The sequence below is a fragment of the Micropterus dolomieu genome, linkage group LG22 (genome assembly GCF_021292245.1).
Source record: "Micropterus dolomieu isolate WLL.071019.BEF.003 ecotype Adirondacks linkage group LG22, ASM2129224v1, whole genome shotgun sequence".
NCBI classification, from domain to species: Eukaryota; Metazoa; Chordata; class Actinopteri; order Centrarchiformes; family Centrarchidae; genus Micropterus; species Micropterus dolomieu.
This window is the reverse complement of record NC_060171.1, coordinates 851716-872247: the sequence shown is the minus strand read 5'-3', so window position 1 is coordinate 872247 and position 20532 is coordinate 851716. Positions and strand designations below refer to the sequence as shown.

The window sequence follows — 20532 nt, the reverse complement described above, 5'->3', positions numbered from 1 at the left end:
GTCAGCAATGACTCTGTACCTTAAAAGTCAACAAAAGGCCACGGTTAACACATTAAGGATCATTTCTGTACCTTACAAATGCACCTTCAGGGAACAGACATGATACCCCTACTTCTCTGTGTGTGTAGTAGCGTCTATGTAGATTTCACATTCTGACTTAAGAGCACATGAACACACACTGAAGTCAGAAGAACGACTTCCCAACTCAGGAAATGGGACCATCCGAGGAGCGCGTGAATGCAGCGTGAGCCACTGGTTGCAGTTCGCAACCCTCACCATTAGATGGCACTAAAACTTACACACTGAACCTTTAAAATTACAATACATGATCATTTGGGCTGATCATTTCGGTTCTGACCAGCCTCGGCTCGGGAGCGTCCCTGTGATTGTCAGGAGGGCGAATTGGAGCCAGAATTGGCCCAGTTATCCTGTAGTGTGCGGCCTGCATTAGATGATAGAAACAGTTAATAACAAGCTTTAGAAGGTTTCTCTATTTAAATATGAAAATGTTGCTTTAACCTCTTTCCCTGTCTGGGAGATACTTGTATTTGTCTGAAGCAAGCAGCTTCCCTGCAGCAGAAAACGTCGGGAGCTTCAGGTGTGACACTGTGACTGAGAATGTGTTTGGGTTATACTGTATGTGTGTGTGTGTGTGTGTACTGTGTCATCACCATGACAACGTGAACAAGTTGTGGTACCAGCGTGTCTCTTTGAGCTCCAGCATGTCTTGATGTCTTTTCCTCGTCCGACAGCGATGCGGTCAGCGGTGTAAATGGGGTCTGAAGGTGTTTTCACACTTGGATCCACTGGAGAGATTTTTCTTGACCCGAGGCTGTTTGTCCCTGAGAGTTTTGTCTGTTGAAGTGTGAAGTTGAATCTGGATGTGCAGCAACACAAGATAAAGTGATGACGTGTCCTGTTGCAAATCATAATGCAGAAAGGTAAGAACAAACCCGCAGCGAGATTTTTCCTCAATTACAGGAATAAAACTCAAAGGGGTCAAAAGAGTGTTTCTGTGTTTTTGCAGCTGTTTAAAAATGTTCACCTGCCAGTCAGTTTATTTCAGTTTTATCTCAGACATCTTTGGACTTGAAAATCATTTAAAAACGCATCTCGTTCTCTCCATTTAGGCCTTTTATCCAGACTAAGCTGGTGTTTTTGACACACCCTATTTCATAGATCTGTACAGCCGATCACACAGCACAGCTGTTGTCACTAACCTGTATTTAAAAATGTACAAGTCATTCGATTGACGTCTTAGTGCAGCAGTGCAGGTAACATTTCTTTTAGCTGTCTGACAGCAGAAACTGAACCAAATTGAGAGTCTCATTCACTAAAGATGTGCGCAGAAATGTTCTTACTTTGCGCACAAAATTAGTGTGAACGCAACATCACCATTGGATTCTTGACACGTGTGCACTGGCCAATTTTAGTTTTTACTACCGCACACATTAGTGAATCGGAATTATTCCGCAGTTTGCTGATAAATAAACACTCGGCAAAAAGAGAAACATCCTCTCACTTATGTGTTTCTATTTGTATGAACATGAAGTGTCAGAAATGTAAAAATGTGTCCCCAAACAAATGGAGGGGGGGGTCAAAATCAACAGTAACAATCAGTATCTGGTGTGTTTTCATACCTACCGTCTGCACCCATTAGTTGTTTAGGGTTCATTGAACAAGCATGAAAAACGTTCTTTACACCCTTTACAGTAAAGATCTGTAAAGTGATTTGGATTTTTAGCAGAATTATCTTTAAAATGCAGTTTCCTGAAAAAGGGACGTGTCTGTTTATCAGCCCCCATTTCTCAAATTAAAGCTGCATGTCTTCAAAAATTTAACATCTAAAGTAAAACCTTCTGTATCTCTCTCTGCTGCTCATATCACTCCGCTAAGCCACTCCCACCAAACCCAGAAGTTCGTATCCCGGCAGAAGGAGCCGGCTGCCCTGGGTTCTGCCCTCAGGCTTTAGGGACAGCTGTCTAAAGGCCCATTTATAGTCCTGCGTAGGGTCTACGTGCAAACCTACGCATTTATACTTGTGCGTAGGTGTGTCCGTCATTCTGCAATTACACCCTCAAACGCTAGTCGGCAGTAGCGCTACAGCGTCCGCTGTGTTGACTTTTTCCGGGCCGAGCAGGCTAACTTGCGGTTTAGCCCTCCGCTAATGTAAATGGGGGTAAAATTGTAAACGTGCGGCTGGTGTAGCCTTTTCGAATGTCACCGAGCGAGTGGATCACATTCTGATAGCGAAACAAGTCATTTCGCTCGGTTTGCGACGGTCAAATATATTGATCCACTGTGTTACAGACGGCGTTTTGGCGACTAGTAAATGTTATTTTAAAGCGCAGGTTACTTCCCTTCGGCTCGGAGGCATTGCGAAGCTACCCAGCCGACCAATCACAGAGCTTACTGTCCGCGTCGACTCAACGTTTACTTACATTTTTGAGGAGGTGCACGTCAGGCAACGGCGTAGCCTCTGCGTAGCTCCGTAGCCTACGCCGTCGATTTAACGCAGAAGTATGAATTGCACTTAAGGCCCCGTCCACACTGCTCCATTTTAGTTTACAAACGGAGAATTAAAACCACCACGATCTCCGTCCACAGCAGGCACATCTAGTGGCCGTTCAGGTACTCTGGGCGTGTGCGTGCCGGTGTAAACATGAAGCAGATGGTCTGTTCCATAGTTACAGAAGATTTGGCGAAAGAATAAAGAAATGCAGACGCCAATAACGAGCTATGACTGTTACTGAACGGGACTGTGGCGGCGGAAAACAGACTGGGAGTCGTCACAAAGTAAACGGTGACATGCACGGTACAAGTGTAGGCTGTAAGTGTTATTTGCACGGTACAGAATATTTAATAAAAATACCAACTCAAAAACTGTCAGTAGCTTCGTGTTTCGCGTTTCTAAAGTCCTCCGTTTTGGCCCGTCTTCATTAAAACGCCCTCCAGAGTTTTGAAACGGAAAAACGGGGTCGGCAGCGTTTCCAAACTTCTCCGTTTCAGGTCTTCGTTTTCGCCGTTTTAGTCTGGACGGGAGGAGCAGACGTAGCAAGTGTGGGCGGGGCCTAAAGCAGCCCAAAGCTCTGTGTGGAGCCGGGACGTGATTTGTTCTATATGCTGTTGGCAAAGGAGAGAAGAGCAGTTCTTTCATTGCTGCTGGTTGTTTCTCAGACATTGTGTTTGCAAAACCTCTGAAGCTGCGCTGAAGATACTGAGCTTGACTTATTTGCAGATGATCTTTTCAGATATTTAACTAGAACTTGTTTTTAATTGTAGTGCAGCAGTGGTTGACACGGCATTAGAGACTGCTCCTGGTTCTGATTGCCTGCTCCCAATGCCATTTTCAAGAATCCCAGAACATCATTTTCAACAGATTATCCATCTCCTGTACTGCTGTCAGGATATAGTTTCATTTTTAGCAAATATGGAAAGATGAATTCGCTGCTGCAGCTTTAAGGAAATCTGTTTCCCTGAAGATACATCATAGAGAAAGTGGCAAAGAATTTCACGATTAAAGAAAATGAAACAATTGTGTCTGAGGTGGAAACCAGAACAGGAACATTATAAATCACAGTGAGCCAATGAAAATGAGAACCAAAACATCAAGATTTACAATGTAATGTTGGACGATGCTGCTCAGTTTTAATAGTTTATATATATTTTGATTATAATCTAAATTGATGAGGGTTAAAAGGTGATTTAATACATTGGACCAACAGTATTGGTTGAATTCTGTTTCATGGGAAGCATCTGTTTTGTGAAAATATTCTAGTATGAAAATGTCCAGAGTAGAGGACCGTGCAGCCTTGGCAGAGATGCAGTGAGTCATTTCTAGTTTGGTATAAACAAATGAGACACGTTGTCAGTGTCAGTACAAAGATGCTGGTAGCAGCTCATCCACACACAGCATCCCTCTCTCTCTTCTTGCCTCCTCTCAGTGTCTCCAGCTGCCGAATCTTCTCCTTTGCACGCTTTTAGGGGGAGGAGCGTCCCCCTCTCCCCCCTCGGAGCGAATCCTCTATTGATCCTTCCTCTCTCTCCCCCCCTCTCTCTGCGTGTCCACCTCTCAGTCTCTCTCTCCGGTGCTTTCTGTCGGTGCACGAGGAACTCCGGTCAGTTTCTCGTCTCTGTGACTCACGGCTGCCGAGGATGGACGCTCGGATCTTCACCCTGCATGTCCTGACGCTCTGCTGCCTCATTCACGGTAGGCTTAACAAACACACACACACACACACACACACACACACACACACACACACACACACACACACACACACACACACACACACACACACACCTCAGCGTGTTCGGTGGTCGTGGATCAGTCTAGCTGTTCAGTTAGTTTGGTTTCACACATGTTTAAATAACTGGCTTGCAGATCAAACACAAAGGAAAACTAAAATCATCTAAAATAACAAGAAGTTCTCTTCATGTTATAAAAACAGCAACTCCAAAGTCAGTTCATGCAAAACTAAAGCCGACCATCAAAAGGTGGAATCTTGCTTAGGAAATGTTATTTTTCACAAGGTTTAAATGTCAAAGCTGAATTTCTGAAGATGTGTCTCTAATATATGCAGGAGGTGGACAAATATCACGGGACAAAATATTAACATAATGCAATCTAACAGAACAATAATTCAAACTGTGGCCTCAAAAATAAGAAACAGTCAAGTTCTGCAAGGTTAACAGTGTTTTAAAAACAGCTTATATCGTAAAAGAATCAAATCACTTCTTCTTGTAAAAGCTTTATTTATAAAGATAAAGCTTTTCTGATTGACTGAATCCACTGCAACAGACAAAACAACACCTCGAACATTAAAGCGATCGCAAACACTGAGTTTCTATCCCGCAGTAGAGCAAATGTTAACCCGCTGCTGCTGTGTGATCATGAGCTCATTGGCGTTGGACAACTTCGCAGAGAACACGATAGACATTTCTGTTAGTTTCATGTGTTAATGTGAGGAAGGTTACAGCCTCCTCATCGCTCCACACACATCGGATGCGTTCAGTCCCTGCTTCATGTTGGTCAGCATTTATTCACTCACAGTTTCTTGCTTTTTGTTTTTAGCGATACACCAACTGTTACACCTCAGCCAGGTGTTCGAACCTTTGTTAAATGTATATCCAGTGTTTCATGCCCAAATACTCATACAAACATAGAACATGAAACCAGGTGGATGGAAACATGCTAAACAACAGACACCATTTAAGAAGCTGAAGACATGTTTGAATATCTGTGAAGATTGTCAGTCATCCAGGTCATAGTTATCTGATTAACCTCTGTGGGGTCGTTATCAAGGTGATGGAGTGCGCTTGGTTCGTTAGTGCTCCTGGCTGTTGTGACGGCTGGTGGGCATGTGAGGCCAAAATGTGAGCGTTTGTTTAGTTTTCTGAGAAGCAATGAAAGGACAGGACTCCCCTGTTAAGAGATGGTCCCTCCGGTCGGTTGTTAATTGCCTCCTTGACTTAAACCGCTAAGTCCTGACCTGAGGCGTTGGCCACATGTTTGAATGTTTCCACTCAGTTCCTTGGCTCTTTTTTGGGAAATTCTGAACAGTTAGGGAGAGAAAAACTTGTGCATTACAAAATATACAAATAACTACATTGTTTGGGTCATAAAAGGAATGGAAAAAAATAAAACACAGGATCATTAATTCAGCGTCCACACGGCAAGGCTTAAAGTTGATATACTCTGTATTATTATCTATCACGTGTCACAGCCCCTAATGTTACATCTGTCTGAGGTTGAACACCTTCCTGCCAGTTTCAGGCGTCCGATTATTCACTTCTTCAGCATGACACAATTTTGAACCCAAGACGTTTTTTACAAATGCAATGTTTCAAAGTGATACTTTTTTTTTTTAGATCAAAAAGAAAACCTCTGAATTTTTAAAGCTTTAAGTCAGCTGTGTGATTATCTCTTCTGCTAAGACTCTAAAAAACAGTCTGAACTTCAGAGTCCAGCAACATTCAGAACATTATTTAGGATTAATTACACTCCCTTTGAATAAATAACATTTACAGACAACACAGATACAACTCAGTGTATTTAAAAAATGATTTCTCTTTTTTGGAATACTAGTCAATACATTAGATGTTGAATTAGTAAATATTTTTGTTTAAATAAAATCTAAACATGTGGTGTCCCTGGGGCCCGAAGGTGCATACCATGTTCCTGGTTCATTTCCAGCTTGGGAATGTTGTATGTCATGTCCCTTGCTTTATCCGCTGGTTTCCCATTGCGTCTTTACTGCTAAAATATCAAATAAAAGCTAAAATGTCAACAGAAAAATAATCTTGGGCAATGGGAAGCCGCTCGGCGTCATAGTTCAACGGACTGTTGCCCTGTAGGACGGGATGTGGACGGGATTATTTTAACCCAAATGATCTTTTCCTAAACCTGACGAAGCAGTTTTGGTGCCTAAACCAAACCAAATTGCGACGTTAAAGGGCACCCGGGGCGTTACAACGTGACGCCAAGGGCTCTTGACCAAGCGTCCATATGTGACGAGCTGGGAGTGAGAATGTGTTGTTATTGCACTTCCATGAAGTGAGGGGATTGTGAGTCAAACTCCAACACACTGGTTCCTACATTTCCCATGATGCAACTTCATAGTTTGTTTCCGTTAAGCCCTCCGTGCCCGGTAAACAGCCACAGCTTTCAAACTTTCTCACCTCCAGTTTGTAACGCAGGCTCTCTGTTATAAATCCCTAGTCTCCGAAATCCAAGTTAGGATAACCCTGATGACATCACTATGACATCAGCTGAGTAGGATTAACCGTGGCCAATAAAATCATCAAGTTCCCCTTTAAACCTTTTTTCTTCTTAAAGCAAAGGATGCAGCTATGAAATGAGCGTCAGCTGAGCGTTAGGAACTGAGTAAAACGTAATGGCCAGGAAACAGACACTAAAAGGAAAAATGTCTCTGTTGGCCGGAGCTCCTGTCCTCTGTATTTCAAACGCCTTGACAGTGACCCTGAGCACGGGGACCTGACTGACAAGTGTGCCGTTAGTCTCCGCCACCTCCCCCCACAGCTGGTCAGGCTCTCACCCAGCACCTGTCAGTCATCTTGACGAGCTTTCATCTTTACTGAGGCTGATGTAACCAGCGGCCATAAAGCCTTTAAGGCCCTTTTACAGCGTACTGAGATTTTGGGCTGTCTGAGATGAAAGGTCACAATCGTGGAAGAAATGCGGTACAATCTTTGATCGTCAAACCAAAATCTGGAGCGTTGGAGACCAAAGACAGTCTGATGCGTCAGAGTCAGAAATGTGGGACTAAATAAGGACCCACGTTGAACACAGACCACGACCATAGCGTGACATTCAACGCACAGTCGCTGTTGTCGCACAGTCTAAAATCAACCTCAGCCACGTACACAGGAAACTGCGTATGTTTCATCCTTCAACACGGAGCCTTAGACCTATGCTTTATGGCTTCACAAGTGCTGAAGTGAACTGTATGTTTCTCTGTTGCTTGATATAATCTGTGAACTGACAGCAGAATGTAAGAGAGTGTGAGAGAGAGTAACGGGATTAAACAACTGCTCTCCCTCAGCACCGAGACTCTCCTGGATCACTGACATTACAAACTGTGTTTTCACACTGTGAGGTGGAAGAGGAAGGTTTGGGAGAGAGCCGTGTCCACTGGAAACCAAGCAATCATTTTTATATTTGATGTAATTTCCAACAAATCTACAGCCAGTAACGCCTGAAATGTCACACTTGTAGTTCTTATAATCTGATTTGAATCCCTGGTGTTTGTTTTACGTGCTTTGTGTTTGTCTTCAGGCTCCCTGCAGGGTGTGTATCAGCGGCGTCTCTACAAGGAGCTGATGAGGAACTACAACCCGTTAGAGCGACCGGTCAGCAACGACTCCCACAGCCTGACCGTCCACTTCAGCTTCAGCCTGCTGCAGATCATGGACGTGGTAAGAACACACACACACAAATTATCCATGCAGGGGTCGTAATCAACATTTAATCTGATTTGGCAAATCTGAAGTGCCTCCCTGCTGCGGGGTTGCCTCATCATGCATTCTGCCCAAAACAGTTTTGGTGACGTTGTTATAGTTTCCTAACTATTACGTATGGTCAGTGACGCACTGGGATCAACAGACGGCCGTGGCATTTGCAACACAACAGCCCTGTTTTCAAACCCAAACCCAACAGCAACCCATCCAAATTTTGGCATAAAAAGTATAAATCAACACAGCTACAATACAGACATTTGAAACGCAGAGCAAACACGCACGACATGTGACACGGTGACAGATTTCCGACAACAGTTTAAGATCCGAGAGCGGCGGCAGAGCGTTATAGGTGGTATGGGACATTCGCAGTAGGCCAGTGCATGTTACATTACGAAAAGAGCACTGCAGCGACAGTATAATAAATAAATGTGTCTGACCAACATGTAGTTAACAAGCTGCGAAGGAGTTTGCTTTCCTCCCCAACCTTTTCAATCACATCGTCAGAGTCCAGGTGCATTTTATATCCTATTGCTCATGCTCAATTACTGTTATTATTAATAACATTTTGAAAAATTTCATAGACAATATTAGTGTGAAAACTATATCATCAAGCTTTCGGGGGAGCTCATGTTTTTTTCCCCTGGGACGGGATGATTCTCACTGCTGAATCAGTAAGCAAGCATGTAGGCCTGAATGTGAAAGTATCAGCCATCGTTTGTCTTTAGGGCTGCAACGATTAGTCAGCGTAATCGACGACGTCGACTATAATAGTTGGTCGACGGGAAATTTCCTCTTCGACGCATCGTTACATAGATGCAGTTTAAGGAAGAGATAGCAATCTTTATATTAAGAACATTTCTGGTTGTTTATTTCTAACTGCAGTGCACTACAGGAAGTGCCATGACTGCTCGACTGTGACACGACTCACGAAGAAGAAGCTTTCATGCGTGAAGCGGAAAGTAACGGAGAAAGAGGCGAACAGCAGAACGGCTTTTTTTTTTCCAGGTTTATTTAATCACTAAATACACTTGTGAGCGGTTTTGAGTCTTAAAATCAACTATGTAGAATTTGAATATTGGCAGTTTTACCAAAGTTGATGGCGAATCAAAAATGTGCTCAAACGTTTTTCGGGGGTTGAGAAGCTCCACGAGCTCCCGCGAGGTTAGTGGCCCCGCCCACAGAGCGCCCTGGTCCCAGTTACTCAGACCACTGCAGCAGCAACAACAGGGGAAAGGCAGCGTTTCCTAGTCGTTCATTTATTTGTGGCGGCCCGCCACATACTGATTTTTGGTTATTCGGTTATTTTATTTTACTAGACCTATTTAAAATCGTATTTGATTGCAGATCAGGGCCATTGCTCGTCGCTCTCTCTCTCTCCGAAGCGCAAATCTGTCCAACACAACGCTGTCGGAGACCCAGCTTTAAAAAAGAAAATAATCGTGACTAGTCGACTAATCGAATAAATAATGAACAGATTAGTCGACTATGAAAATAGTCATTAGTTGCAGCCCTTTGTCTTATTATTGTAACATATTTAGCCATTTTGCTACACAGCTGCAGCTGCGTTTCAACCTGACCTTTCTATTCTCTGTTCTCTGAAAGTTGCGTAGTGCATGGTAAAATTCATCCAGGCAGCACGAACTGTTCAGAGCGCATGACTCGTACTAGCGACACAACCCATTGTAGGTACCGGAGAGGGAGCGAGGTGCCGGAGCGTACAAGGCCAGGGACAGCAGATCGCGGAGCAATCAGGCGCGCTGTAGACAGTCAGCGATCGTTCCCTCTGGCTGGATGAAGCCTGACGCTCCTGATTTTACGCAAGATCAATGATGATAGAGAAATATAGAAATTCATGGCAAAAAGGCATACTCAATATTTTAGAGACCATGTGTCTTATGGTACGTACCCTGGACAAAATTATTATTATTATTATTTCTGTCAATCCAATGACCCATTCTGAGTGGCCCATAGAGGGCACGGCCCCTCTGGCATTTGCCTGAATTCCAGATGGCCTGTCCGTCACTGCATATGGCTGTAATATCTGTGTGTCCACATACTTTTGGCCAGGTGGTGTAGTATTCGTCAAGAAAAACGTCAGACTGCTCAGGTTCAGAGGAGGTTGTTATTTTAATCAGCCGCTGCAGGATCGACACTCGTTACTGACTTTAGTGATGAACTATACCCACTGTGCAGTCAGATGTACACACACACACACACAGTGATGAACTACATGAACACAAGTCATTCATTTTGAACTCACATTTTACACCCACTTTAACAAACACTCACTCCGCCTCCTGCCAGGTGCTGACAGCCGAAGACGACTTTCATCTCTGCTATCACAGCATGACACACACTAAAACACACACACAGTACAAAAACACACACACAGTAAAAAAACACACACACAGTACAAAGCCATCTGCAGAGATTGCAATATCAGAGACCTGGCTGCAGCACTTTTCCCTCTGAGTTTCTTGTTTGTTTGTTGAAACTGGTGCTGCAGATAAGAAACCACACTCAAACCTCAGTGTGGGGCTGACTCCCTGCAGGAGAGCAGGGCAGCCTGACTCCTCTCATCTCCACACACTCAGCGGTCGACCCAGCTGGTGACTGTAACGACTCCACATGTAGAAGAATTCAGTGTGAAACTCTAAAACAAGAAGCACTGCAGCTGGATTTCACACTTTAACACTTCGGACAGCACGTCCGCAGCTTCAAATGTAAACGGTGAAATGCTGAAAGGTCACAGCGAATGCAGGGTCAGGTTTTTTTATCTCTAGTCGTGTCTTAAGAAATCCGTCCCTGAGATTTCTGTGTCCACCCTGATGCAATGGCAGTGTGTGGCATTGCTCACAGTCGGTGCTTGAAGTGGGCCGGAACGCCCCGTCACGCAGTACCGACACCTCAACATTTTACTCTTTGGCGTCCCGGGACATTTTCTTGCGTACTGGGACTTCTCCCAAGCTGCCGGTCCTCTCCTCTGCCCTCTCCATATCAGCTTCTCTGGGCGCCACGTGACGCTCACCTGTTCCTGTTCTGTGTGAATGTAGCTTGTCAGTGTCACTTGTTGTGAACCGACCAAGAGAAATATAGGGGCGGGACATTTAAAAGTGTTGACAGATGCTGGGGACGCTGGGGACAGGTCAGAATCCATCACTTTTTGAAAAGCTTTTGTTAAAAATTCTGTAAAACAGCAACAACAAATGTTAAATCAGAATCAGAAGGAGCTTTATTGCCAAGTAGTGTTTTACACATACAAGGAATTTGCTTTGGTGTTAAGATGCTACACGCAGACAAACATACAGCTGACATAAATAGATGTAGAAATAAATAAATATGTAATAAACAAATGCAAGTTATATAAGAATATATAAAAATAAATATAACAATGGAACAACAACAATTTACAATTAACAACAAATATGTTCAATGTGCCAGGTTCGTGCATGACTTGAAGTGATATTTATTTATGTGCAAAGTCGATTATTATTTGAAGGGGGGGGTCAGTGGGGAACCCGGGCCTTGTTGATGAGGCTGCAGACGGGTAGAAACTGTTGTTGTGGTGAGAGGTTTTGGTCCTGATGGACCTGAAACCGTTTGTGGTTTGAGTCATTCCTTGAGAACTGGCGTTGTAGTCTCTTTGCGCCTTGCTAAAGCTGTACTTTGACTCCTTAAACCCGGCCCGGTCTCCCCTCCTAAACGCCTCCTCCTTTTCCAACCTCAGCTGTCTGAGTTTAGCAGTGAACCAGGGTTCGTCATTGTTATAACTCACCCTGGTGCGTGTTGGAATGCAGCTGTCTTCACAGAAGAAGACGTTTCCTCCATAACTTGGTGCAGAAAATGTGTTCAGAATGCAGGAAATTAAGTGGTTAATGCGCAAAGTTGTTAATGTTATAACATTTACTAGTTTCATCTTGTGGTTGGGGGGGGGGGTACTGGCACCTATTTTTCCCCACTTCAAGCACTGCTCACAGTGTTGAAAAATAAATATGACAGCAGCCTCTTTCCTGACACAATGCCAGTAACTCTGGATAATCCACCAAACTCACACTCGGTCCCAATTAAACCAGCTGGCTGACGGCGAGGCCTGTCAGTGTGTGAGTGAGACAGTTTTTACTTCTAGTCCAGAAAAATCCTCAAATCAGACTGAACCACCATTGTGTGTTTGACTTATTCAGTGTGGCGTGTTAATGTTAGCCAATTATTATTTGCAGATTTTGAAAGTGTTTTTATTCTCATATAAGACATTATAAGATGCACTGATGTGTTATTTTCACATGTTTATTGTCTTGTGTCATTAGTGTATCTCCTCAAATTTATGGTCTTATTCCATCATGTTTCTCACCTTAATCTTTCTCCTTATATCTCCTATCACCATCTATATTGTCTTATTTCATTTCATCTTACTGTGTCTTATTGTTTCTCAAAGGAAATACAGACTACATGAACATATGCTGACGTACATGAAGCAGTGACTTAAAGTGAAGCTAAAAACCTCAGATCTGTGTGAAGCGATAAGTAACGTTCCTCACATTAAAGCAACATTATTTAGTCATTTTATCTAAAAATGTGTCTTAAAAATATCTTTACCTGTAAAACTGTCTAGCACTGGAAACCTTTCACGAGAACGCTTTACAGTACCTGTCACACAGCAGCAAAACTCTTCAGCAAGCAAAACATATCCAGGGCTCTCAAGTCTCACGCATTCACCATGAGACGCATTCATTTTAGCCAGTTCACACGCTCACACGCCACACCTTGTATTTCTCACGCTCAGAAGTAAGTTAAGAGATAACGTCCTCGAAGTTGCCCCGCTTTATTCAATAAATGGACGATAATTGTTGTGCTGAATTCAGAGCGTTCCCTGTTGCCTACTAAATGCCAGATAAGTATATATATAAACAAACTATTATATATATATTATAACTATTATATATTATATCATAAGATTATTATTCCTCATGCTTTAATGTAGTTGGTTGAGGTACACTATTTTATATTTATGTATCAAACTGCAGTTAATGATTCATTTTATTATGTATTAATCAGCTGATTATTTTCTCCATTAATTGATTGTAATAAATTCTGAAAATAGTGAGAAATGTTGTCACAGTTCCCCGAGTGACACCTTCACAAGGCTTGTTTTGTTACTCCAAACTTCAAAATGATTAAAAATACATTAAATTCATCAAAAGTAAAAGCAGCAAATCTTCACGTTTGTGAACCATGAAATGCTTTTACATGAAAATATTTTTTCCACAAACAGTTGATAATTTTATTTCTGTCAATTAGACTAACTGATGTAGTTCTACTTGTTGGACTCATATAAATTGTTAAGTAATTTAATTTATATCAAAACATCCTATTTTTTTTATAGATTTTGTGTGTAAGAAGCTTATTTTTTAAAGTAGCCTAACTAGTAGCTGAAGCTGTCCGTTAAAGTGAAAAGTACAATATTTCCCTTTGAGATGTGATGGAGTAGTAGAAAGTGGCATGAAAAGAAAATACTCAAGTTTGGTACCTTCTGTCCACCACTGGGCTTGGCTTTGGCTATCTGAAACTAAGGAAAGGACTATAGATATTTTTCTATAGACTGAAGAAGACGTCAGTGGAAGCAAGGGAGAGAAAAAGAGAGTGAAGAGCAAGAGACAGGGTTGCAAACTAGCCAACATTGTTAGACAACAACTGACGCAAGAGCAGTAACGATACCACTGTCGGAGTGTGTTATCTAGTAGGTTTGCTAACAACAACTCCAGATTTATAGCTAGCAGCGAGTGACCGAGCAACATTATGTAACTTTTGTGTGTTAAGGTTAAAATCAAGAGCAAGTATCTTCAACAAAGTCCAGTTGCCTTTGATTTTGTCGGTGTCAAGCCGGGCGAGCTGACAACTTAACATGGCCAAGAGACCGAAGAGGAAGCAGATGGACGAAAAATGGACTTTAGTGAAATTTACCCTTCGCTAAGCCCCGCCCCCCTTAGATACTAGTCCCGTGCAGACCGGGTAGCTAGCTCGTGATAAAGGTGTTGACAGCCCCCCGAAGCCCATACCCTTACCATAACCATCAGAAATGTTAGTACCTAAACCTCACGGCCGATGTGCTAACAGGTAGGGTTAGCCTCCCGTGTGTTGCTGCAACGTAGCCAAATGTACCTTTAGCGCTGAAGGGTACCTTTAGCGTAAAATCCTTACGCTTTGTCACGCTGTCTGAAAGCGTCAGTTATGATGCATGGAGATGAGAATGTGTTGCATCACATTAAGAACAATCCACAGACGACATTTTTCTGGATTTATTATAGATTTTGGAAAGAGAATAAATCTTACTTCTCCTTTCAGCCTCTCTGGGTAACTATTATGAGATTCCACCATGAACAGCATTTTAGAAAAATACAGCCAAAAAAAGCTAGAAAACGACTCTTTTTACATTAGATTCAATGGAGCGCAGCCATGGGGAAGGAGATATAAGGAAAAGAGAAGTGGTCCTAGAATTGAGCCCTGTGGAACACCACAAAGAAGGGGGGCAGTAGATGAACCCAAGCTTTACTGAAAAACATCTCCCAGACAAATAGGACTTAAACCACTGCAAAGCAGTATCCCTGATACCAACACAGTGACGAGAGACGAGAGATAAGATCAGGGGATCCACAACTGCTTCTTTGAAATATGTTGGAACGACACCTGCTGCCAAACTACTATTTATGATTTTTTGGTTTAATGGCAGTGACTGGAGAATCATCTCTGCTTCAAACTCGTACATGAACTTCTTCATCTCGTTCTGTTTCACTGTATTTTCTCTCATCCCATCATGTATCATTTAAACTTCTAATTTCCCATTTCTCCTCGCTCAGTCTCTTATCTCATATTGTCTCTTCTACCTCTACGTTTGGGTCATGTAATCCCCCTCCTCATCTCATTTCACCTTACTGCATCTCGTCTTATCTCTTCCAGCCTTTATCCTCCCGCTCTCTGCCCGGTGTTTTTGACTTTCTCTGCTGGAGGAAAAGTCCATCCATGTTTTCCCCCTGATATCAAGCGGACTCTATCTGTGCAGCCTGTGTAGTTCAGGGCTTAGTCAGTAGATTTCATCATGCCTTTAGACTTCAAATTCCTTGAGCAGCTCTTACATTGTGTGCTTAGAAAATAAATCAGTCAGTGAACATGAGAAGTGCTCTGTCGAATATAAGATGCAGAACAAAAGGAAAACACACAGAGCAGCGTCCATCTTACAATAAACATACTCTAATTAGTTAAAGGGGTAATTAAAGACTCAGCGTTCCATAGCACAAAATAAACATACTATATTTTGCGGGGGCTTAATAGAGTTCTTGATCAATACCAGTGACTCAGCCTGAACTTGGCTGAGGGTTCAGCTTTTACAAACTTTACTTATTCAGGATTCATTACCTCATTTCGTCATTATTTAAGCTCATTCTTGTTCTACTTTAAAGAAGATGTTAGTGTGTTGTAGCTTCTGAGATATCTGCTTTCTAAACTGTTACTGTTGCTACTCGTTTTTGTTATTTCTAAGTCCAGGAGGAGTGGTGGGGGGGCAGTTAATCTCCGGGCCGACACATGGTTCAGACTGCAGGCCAAATGACCCAAACCTGATTTTTCTTTGTTCATATGTGACTTAGATCTGAATTTTTTTTATGACAGTGTGAACAGTCATATGGAATCTGATCCTTTCCAGTTCAGATTTGGGCCACTCTCATATGTGGTGCAACTCAGATACAGGTCTGATTTTTTGAAATGTGACCTCAGTCTGGACGCTCAGATCGGAGTTCATGCGACTCTGATGTCAATCTAGAGCGACCATCATCACAGTTTCACAGTTCTGCTGTAGACAGAGCCGCGGTGAACGAAAAAGCTCCACAAAAAGCAATAATTAAACACGTGGCTCTCTTTCTCCTCATCCTCATTATCATCTGCTCACAAATTCCCTTTCTTCCACCTGAAATCCACATGGTCTCGAGCAGTCTCACGTGCGGAAACAGCAGAGAGAGAGAGTTGTAGGGCTTATGTGCGCTGTACAGAGCCAGAACTGTTATGAATGTTATGAAAAGGACACGAAGATGTGAAAATTTGTCATAAACCGGAGGAAATAAGGACGGGTCAATGAATGATCGGAGGTTTGGCATCACTATTTAGCCGCGTTTCCACTCAAGGAATCCGGATCTCTTTTAAAGGAACTAAAAGGTTCCTTCAGCTCTTTGTTGTGTGTTTCCACCGTGGTCTAAAGACCTGCAAAGGTTAGGCAAATTAACCAGCTGACGAATAGACCGTACAAAGCGATGCACAGGCATCATTATTTGGAACCACTATCCAAGAGCAAAATTTATAGATGAACATCGGATTTGACTGGAATATAATGAAGAACTACAGGCTGTGCTTGACCATTAAAGCAGCTTTTTTTGTGTGGGAGAATAATGAAGAGACACACGATAAAGTCTGTTACAAATTTAATAACAAACTGGATAAAGCCATCAAGTTTTTAAAATAACTCCAGCACAGAGAAAGCAACACAAAAATAAAACTGCGACAGTTTGGAAGGTTATTAAAACATTTCCAGCGACAAGAGCTGCAGATCAGCTGCAGAGTCCACCTGAGCGTCGGAGGAACAGGATGTTTAACGAGCTTTATTACCTGCTGTAATCAGCTGTTCTGCTTGTTTTGGAGAGGAGGAGACTTCAGCTCTGAGGAAAAACCTCCTGACTGATGAAAACAACAACTCCAGACTCAGTATTTAGCATAACTCCATCAGCTGTTCGCTGTAAACACACCGCTGCACGCTGGCTGCTGTTTCCCAGCAACACATTTAATGTTGACGTCGGCGAGACTCGTGTGGCTCTCTGACTGTTGGTTGTGATTTATTGGTTTGCAAACGGTGGAAAAGAGAGGAGCAGTCTAGAAAAACAGGTGACAAGCTTGATGTAAAGCCTGTAGCCTCTACTCACTCATTTGAATTTCGCTTTGCAAGGCAAGCCCTGATATAGGCCACACTGAAACAATAATGTGAACAGGGAATCATTAAACTAATCAGATCAGCAGAGTGAACCTAGCTATAGAGACGGACAACCTTTCAGCTCACAATCACTCCTACCGGCAATTTAGACTCACCAATTAACCTAAACTGCAAGTGCTTGGGCTGCTGGGAGGAAGCTGAAAGAAAAACTCACGCAGGCACGCAGAGAACATCCAAGTAGATATGTTGTATTAATTAATGATCAAATAATGATCAGCAGATTCTGGCTCTGCTGTATCGCCAGCAGCCACGATTGCAGCCTTTGATGCAGTTCGACTTGTTTCGCACATGACAGGTCGATGCAGTGAAGGTGTTGTTTACCTTGATGACCTGCTGGATGTTTCCTGGTTCACTGTCACCTGCAGCTTTTTATCTGAGGCGCTCACTGTGGCTTGTAACATTCCTCTCTTGCAATATTATCTCTTGCAAATCCAGTATTACATTTCTAAGACTTACATATGTGTTACTCATTACCCACGCTCCCCACGTTCCTTTGTCCCTCCACGGATTTCCTTATTTCATCATCAAATCTTATCAGGACTTAATCTCACCACTTTTTTTTGTTTGATCACCCACTACGTCATCTGTTCATTGGGTAGACCGACATTTAATTTCATTGTTTCCTTCCTGTCTGCTCCAGTCAGTATTTATCCTCATCCATTTATAGTATCATTTGTTTTAGTCCCATCATGTGACGTATCCTCATCTTTTCCCAGCGTCATTTTATCTGGTCTCCACATTTTTATTGCTTATTTATCACATAGACATGATCTGATAAATGTGGATACATTTAGAAAGGACTTACTTGACTTCATCTTTCTAGGCTTCATCCATTTTTATTTTCATCATTCATCACAGATTTAGAATCCTTATTCATTACTCAGCCTTGTAATTCATTACTTATTAATATCTGATAATGACACAGATTCAGATTCAGTGCAGGAGCAGCCCTTTTTCTCTCCTGCAGATTTTCTCTGTCGTCTCTCAACTAACTGAGAATCTGGATCAGATTGCTGTCAGTGTTTTATCTTGTGATCTCAGGTGAATCTTCAGATACATACATCACACAGAATTCCCCCCTCCGAAGGTTTATTTAAAAGCAGCCTGACTTACATAAGTTTGTAAAGCAGCTGCATGGTTTTAAAGGGGCAGAATCTTTATGAGAGCTGTGGAAAGCTTTTACTCAGGGGAGTTCCCTCCAAACTCAATTTAATTCTCAACTGAAATAAGTTACTGCAATGAAGCATAGAATTGAGCAGGGACCCGGCACAGCAGGTTACATACACAATGACATGCAACATTAAGGGTATTTTCTCTTGTCTTCCAAAAATATACTGAACAAAATTATAAAGGCAACACTTTTGTTTTTGCCCCCATTCATCATGAGCTGAACTCAAATATCTAAAACTTTCTCTATGTACACAAAAGGCCTATTTCTCTCAAATATTGTTCGCAAATCTGTCAAAATCTGTTAGTGAGCACTTCTCCTTTGCCGAGATAATCCATCCACCTCACAGGTGTGGCATATCAAGATGCTGATCAGACAGCTTGGGGATTGCACAGGTGTGCCTTAGGCTGGCCACAATAAAAGGCCTTAGGCTGGCCACAATAAAAGGCCTCTCCAAAATGTGCAGTTTCACTGTATTGGGGGGGTCCGCAAACCAGTCAGTATCTGGTGTGACCACCATTTGCCTCAGTGCAACACATCTCCTTCACATAGTAGATCAGGTTGCTGATTGTGGCCTGTGGAGTGTTGGTCCACTCCTCTTCAATGGCTGTGCGAAGTTGCAGTCAGGTCGAGACCCCGATGAGGACGACGAGCATGCAGATGAGCTTCCCTGAGACGGTTCCTGACAGTTTGTGCAGAAATTCTTTGGTAATGCAAACCGATTGTTGCAGCAGCTGTCCGGGTGGCTGGTCTCAGACCATCTTGGAGGTGAAAATGCTGGATGTGGAGGTCCTGGGCTGGTGTGGTTACACGTGGTCTGCGGTTATGAGGCCGGTTGGATGTACCGCCAGTTTTCTCTGAAACGCCTTTGGAGACAGCTTATGGTGGAGAAATGAACATTCAATTCACGGGCAACAGCTCTGGTGGACATTCCTGCAGTCAGCATGCCGACTGCACGCTCCCTCAAAACCTGTGACATCTGTGGCATCGTGCTGTGTGGTGGAACTGCACATTTTGGAGTGGCCTTTTATTGTGGCCAGCCTAAGGCACACCTGTGCAAGATTATCTCGCAAAGGAGAAGTGCTCACAAACACAGATTTTGACAGATTTGAGAGTCCTTTTGTGTACACAGAGAAAGTCTTAGATCTTTGAGTTCAGCTAAGGATGAATGGGGGCAAAAACCAAAGTGTTGCCTTTATATAGGCAAAAGTGTGATTTGCTGTTATGGTATACAATAAAACTTGACTTGATACAATTCCATTTGTTGCCTTGAAATAGTAGTTTTCATGAAGGACATCAACTACATTTGTTTTGGATTTAAAACATTTATAGAAACTTCTCAATGCAGCATAATCTCTGTGCTAACTGACCCATTTTACACCTGGAATTAAAATGTGTTTTGGGTGATCAGATTGCAATCGGCTAAGGCTTGACCTGAAAGTACAGGTGTAAGTATGCCTATGATACAAACCACCTCCGGAGGTGGTCAGGGACGCATTGTGACCGCATCGTCAGTCTGTAAACAACAAACAACTACTGTGTTTTTGGTGTACGGTGAACTGAACTCGTCCATCTGTAAACGTGAAGTTTGGCAGTTTTGAACAGTCATGAATACTTTTGCTTCCAAACGTGGTTGAATGTGGTGGGATAATCTGAGAAAATCATTAGTTGGGTTGAGTGCGGGTGGATGATTTATGCGTACATGATTATTCAGATATTGTCAGAGCCGATCTGCATCACACCAGTGTAGCTCCTATAATCGTGACAAAACAGCGCGAACAGCTGCTGACGTCAAATTAGTAGGCTGCAATATTGACCAGAGCATTCAGGACTAACCTACTGTATTTTATGTTGTCGTTTAGTAACAACAGTGCCCATTGAAAAGTTTCAGTCTGGTTTTAGGAAGTACCACAGCACTGAGACTGCCCTGCTTTAAGTCACCAATGACCTTTTAATGTCTGCTGATGAAGGCATGTGCTCAGTCCTGGTACTCCTGGACCTTAGCGCTGCTTTTGACACCATTGATCACAACATCATGTTAGACAGACTGAGGCACTGGGTGGGGATCTCTGGTACTGCCCTAGAATGGTTTTCATCCTACCTGTCAAATAGGAAGTTTTGCGTGTCTGTAAACAACTATGTCTCCTCGTTCTGTCCAGTTAAATATGGTGTGCCTCAGGGGTCGGTCTTAGGACCCATTTTGTTTTCCTTGTATCTGCTTCCCCTTGGACATATTATCCATAAACATGGCATTTCTTTTCATATTTATGCTGATGACACACAAATATACTTGCCCGTCAGATCCACAGACCCTGGAATGCTGAGTTCACTTAACAACTGCCTTTGTGAAGTTAAAAAA

General features: G+C 42.7%; 1 protein-coding gene across 1 annotated transcript in view; it reads left to right on the top strand.

The window, feature by feature from the left end:
• Positions 1–715: 715 nt before the first annotated feature.
• Positions 716–20532, top strand: part of LOC123961510 (neuronal acetylcholine receptor subunit alpha-7-like) — a 41342-nt gene continuing 21525 nt past the window's right edge. Inside the window, exons 1-3 of the mRNA XM_046036979.1 lie at positions 716–941; positions 4077–4210; positions 7799–7938. Coding sequence (XP_045892935.1) covers positions 907–941; positions 4077–4210; positions 7799–7938 — 309 coding nt within the window. The 5' untranslated portion in view covers positions 716–906. The remainder of the gene's footprint in view (positions 942–4076; positions 4211–7798; positions 7939–20532) is intronic.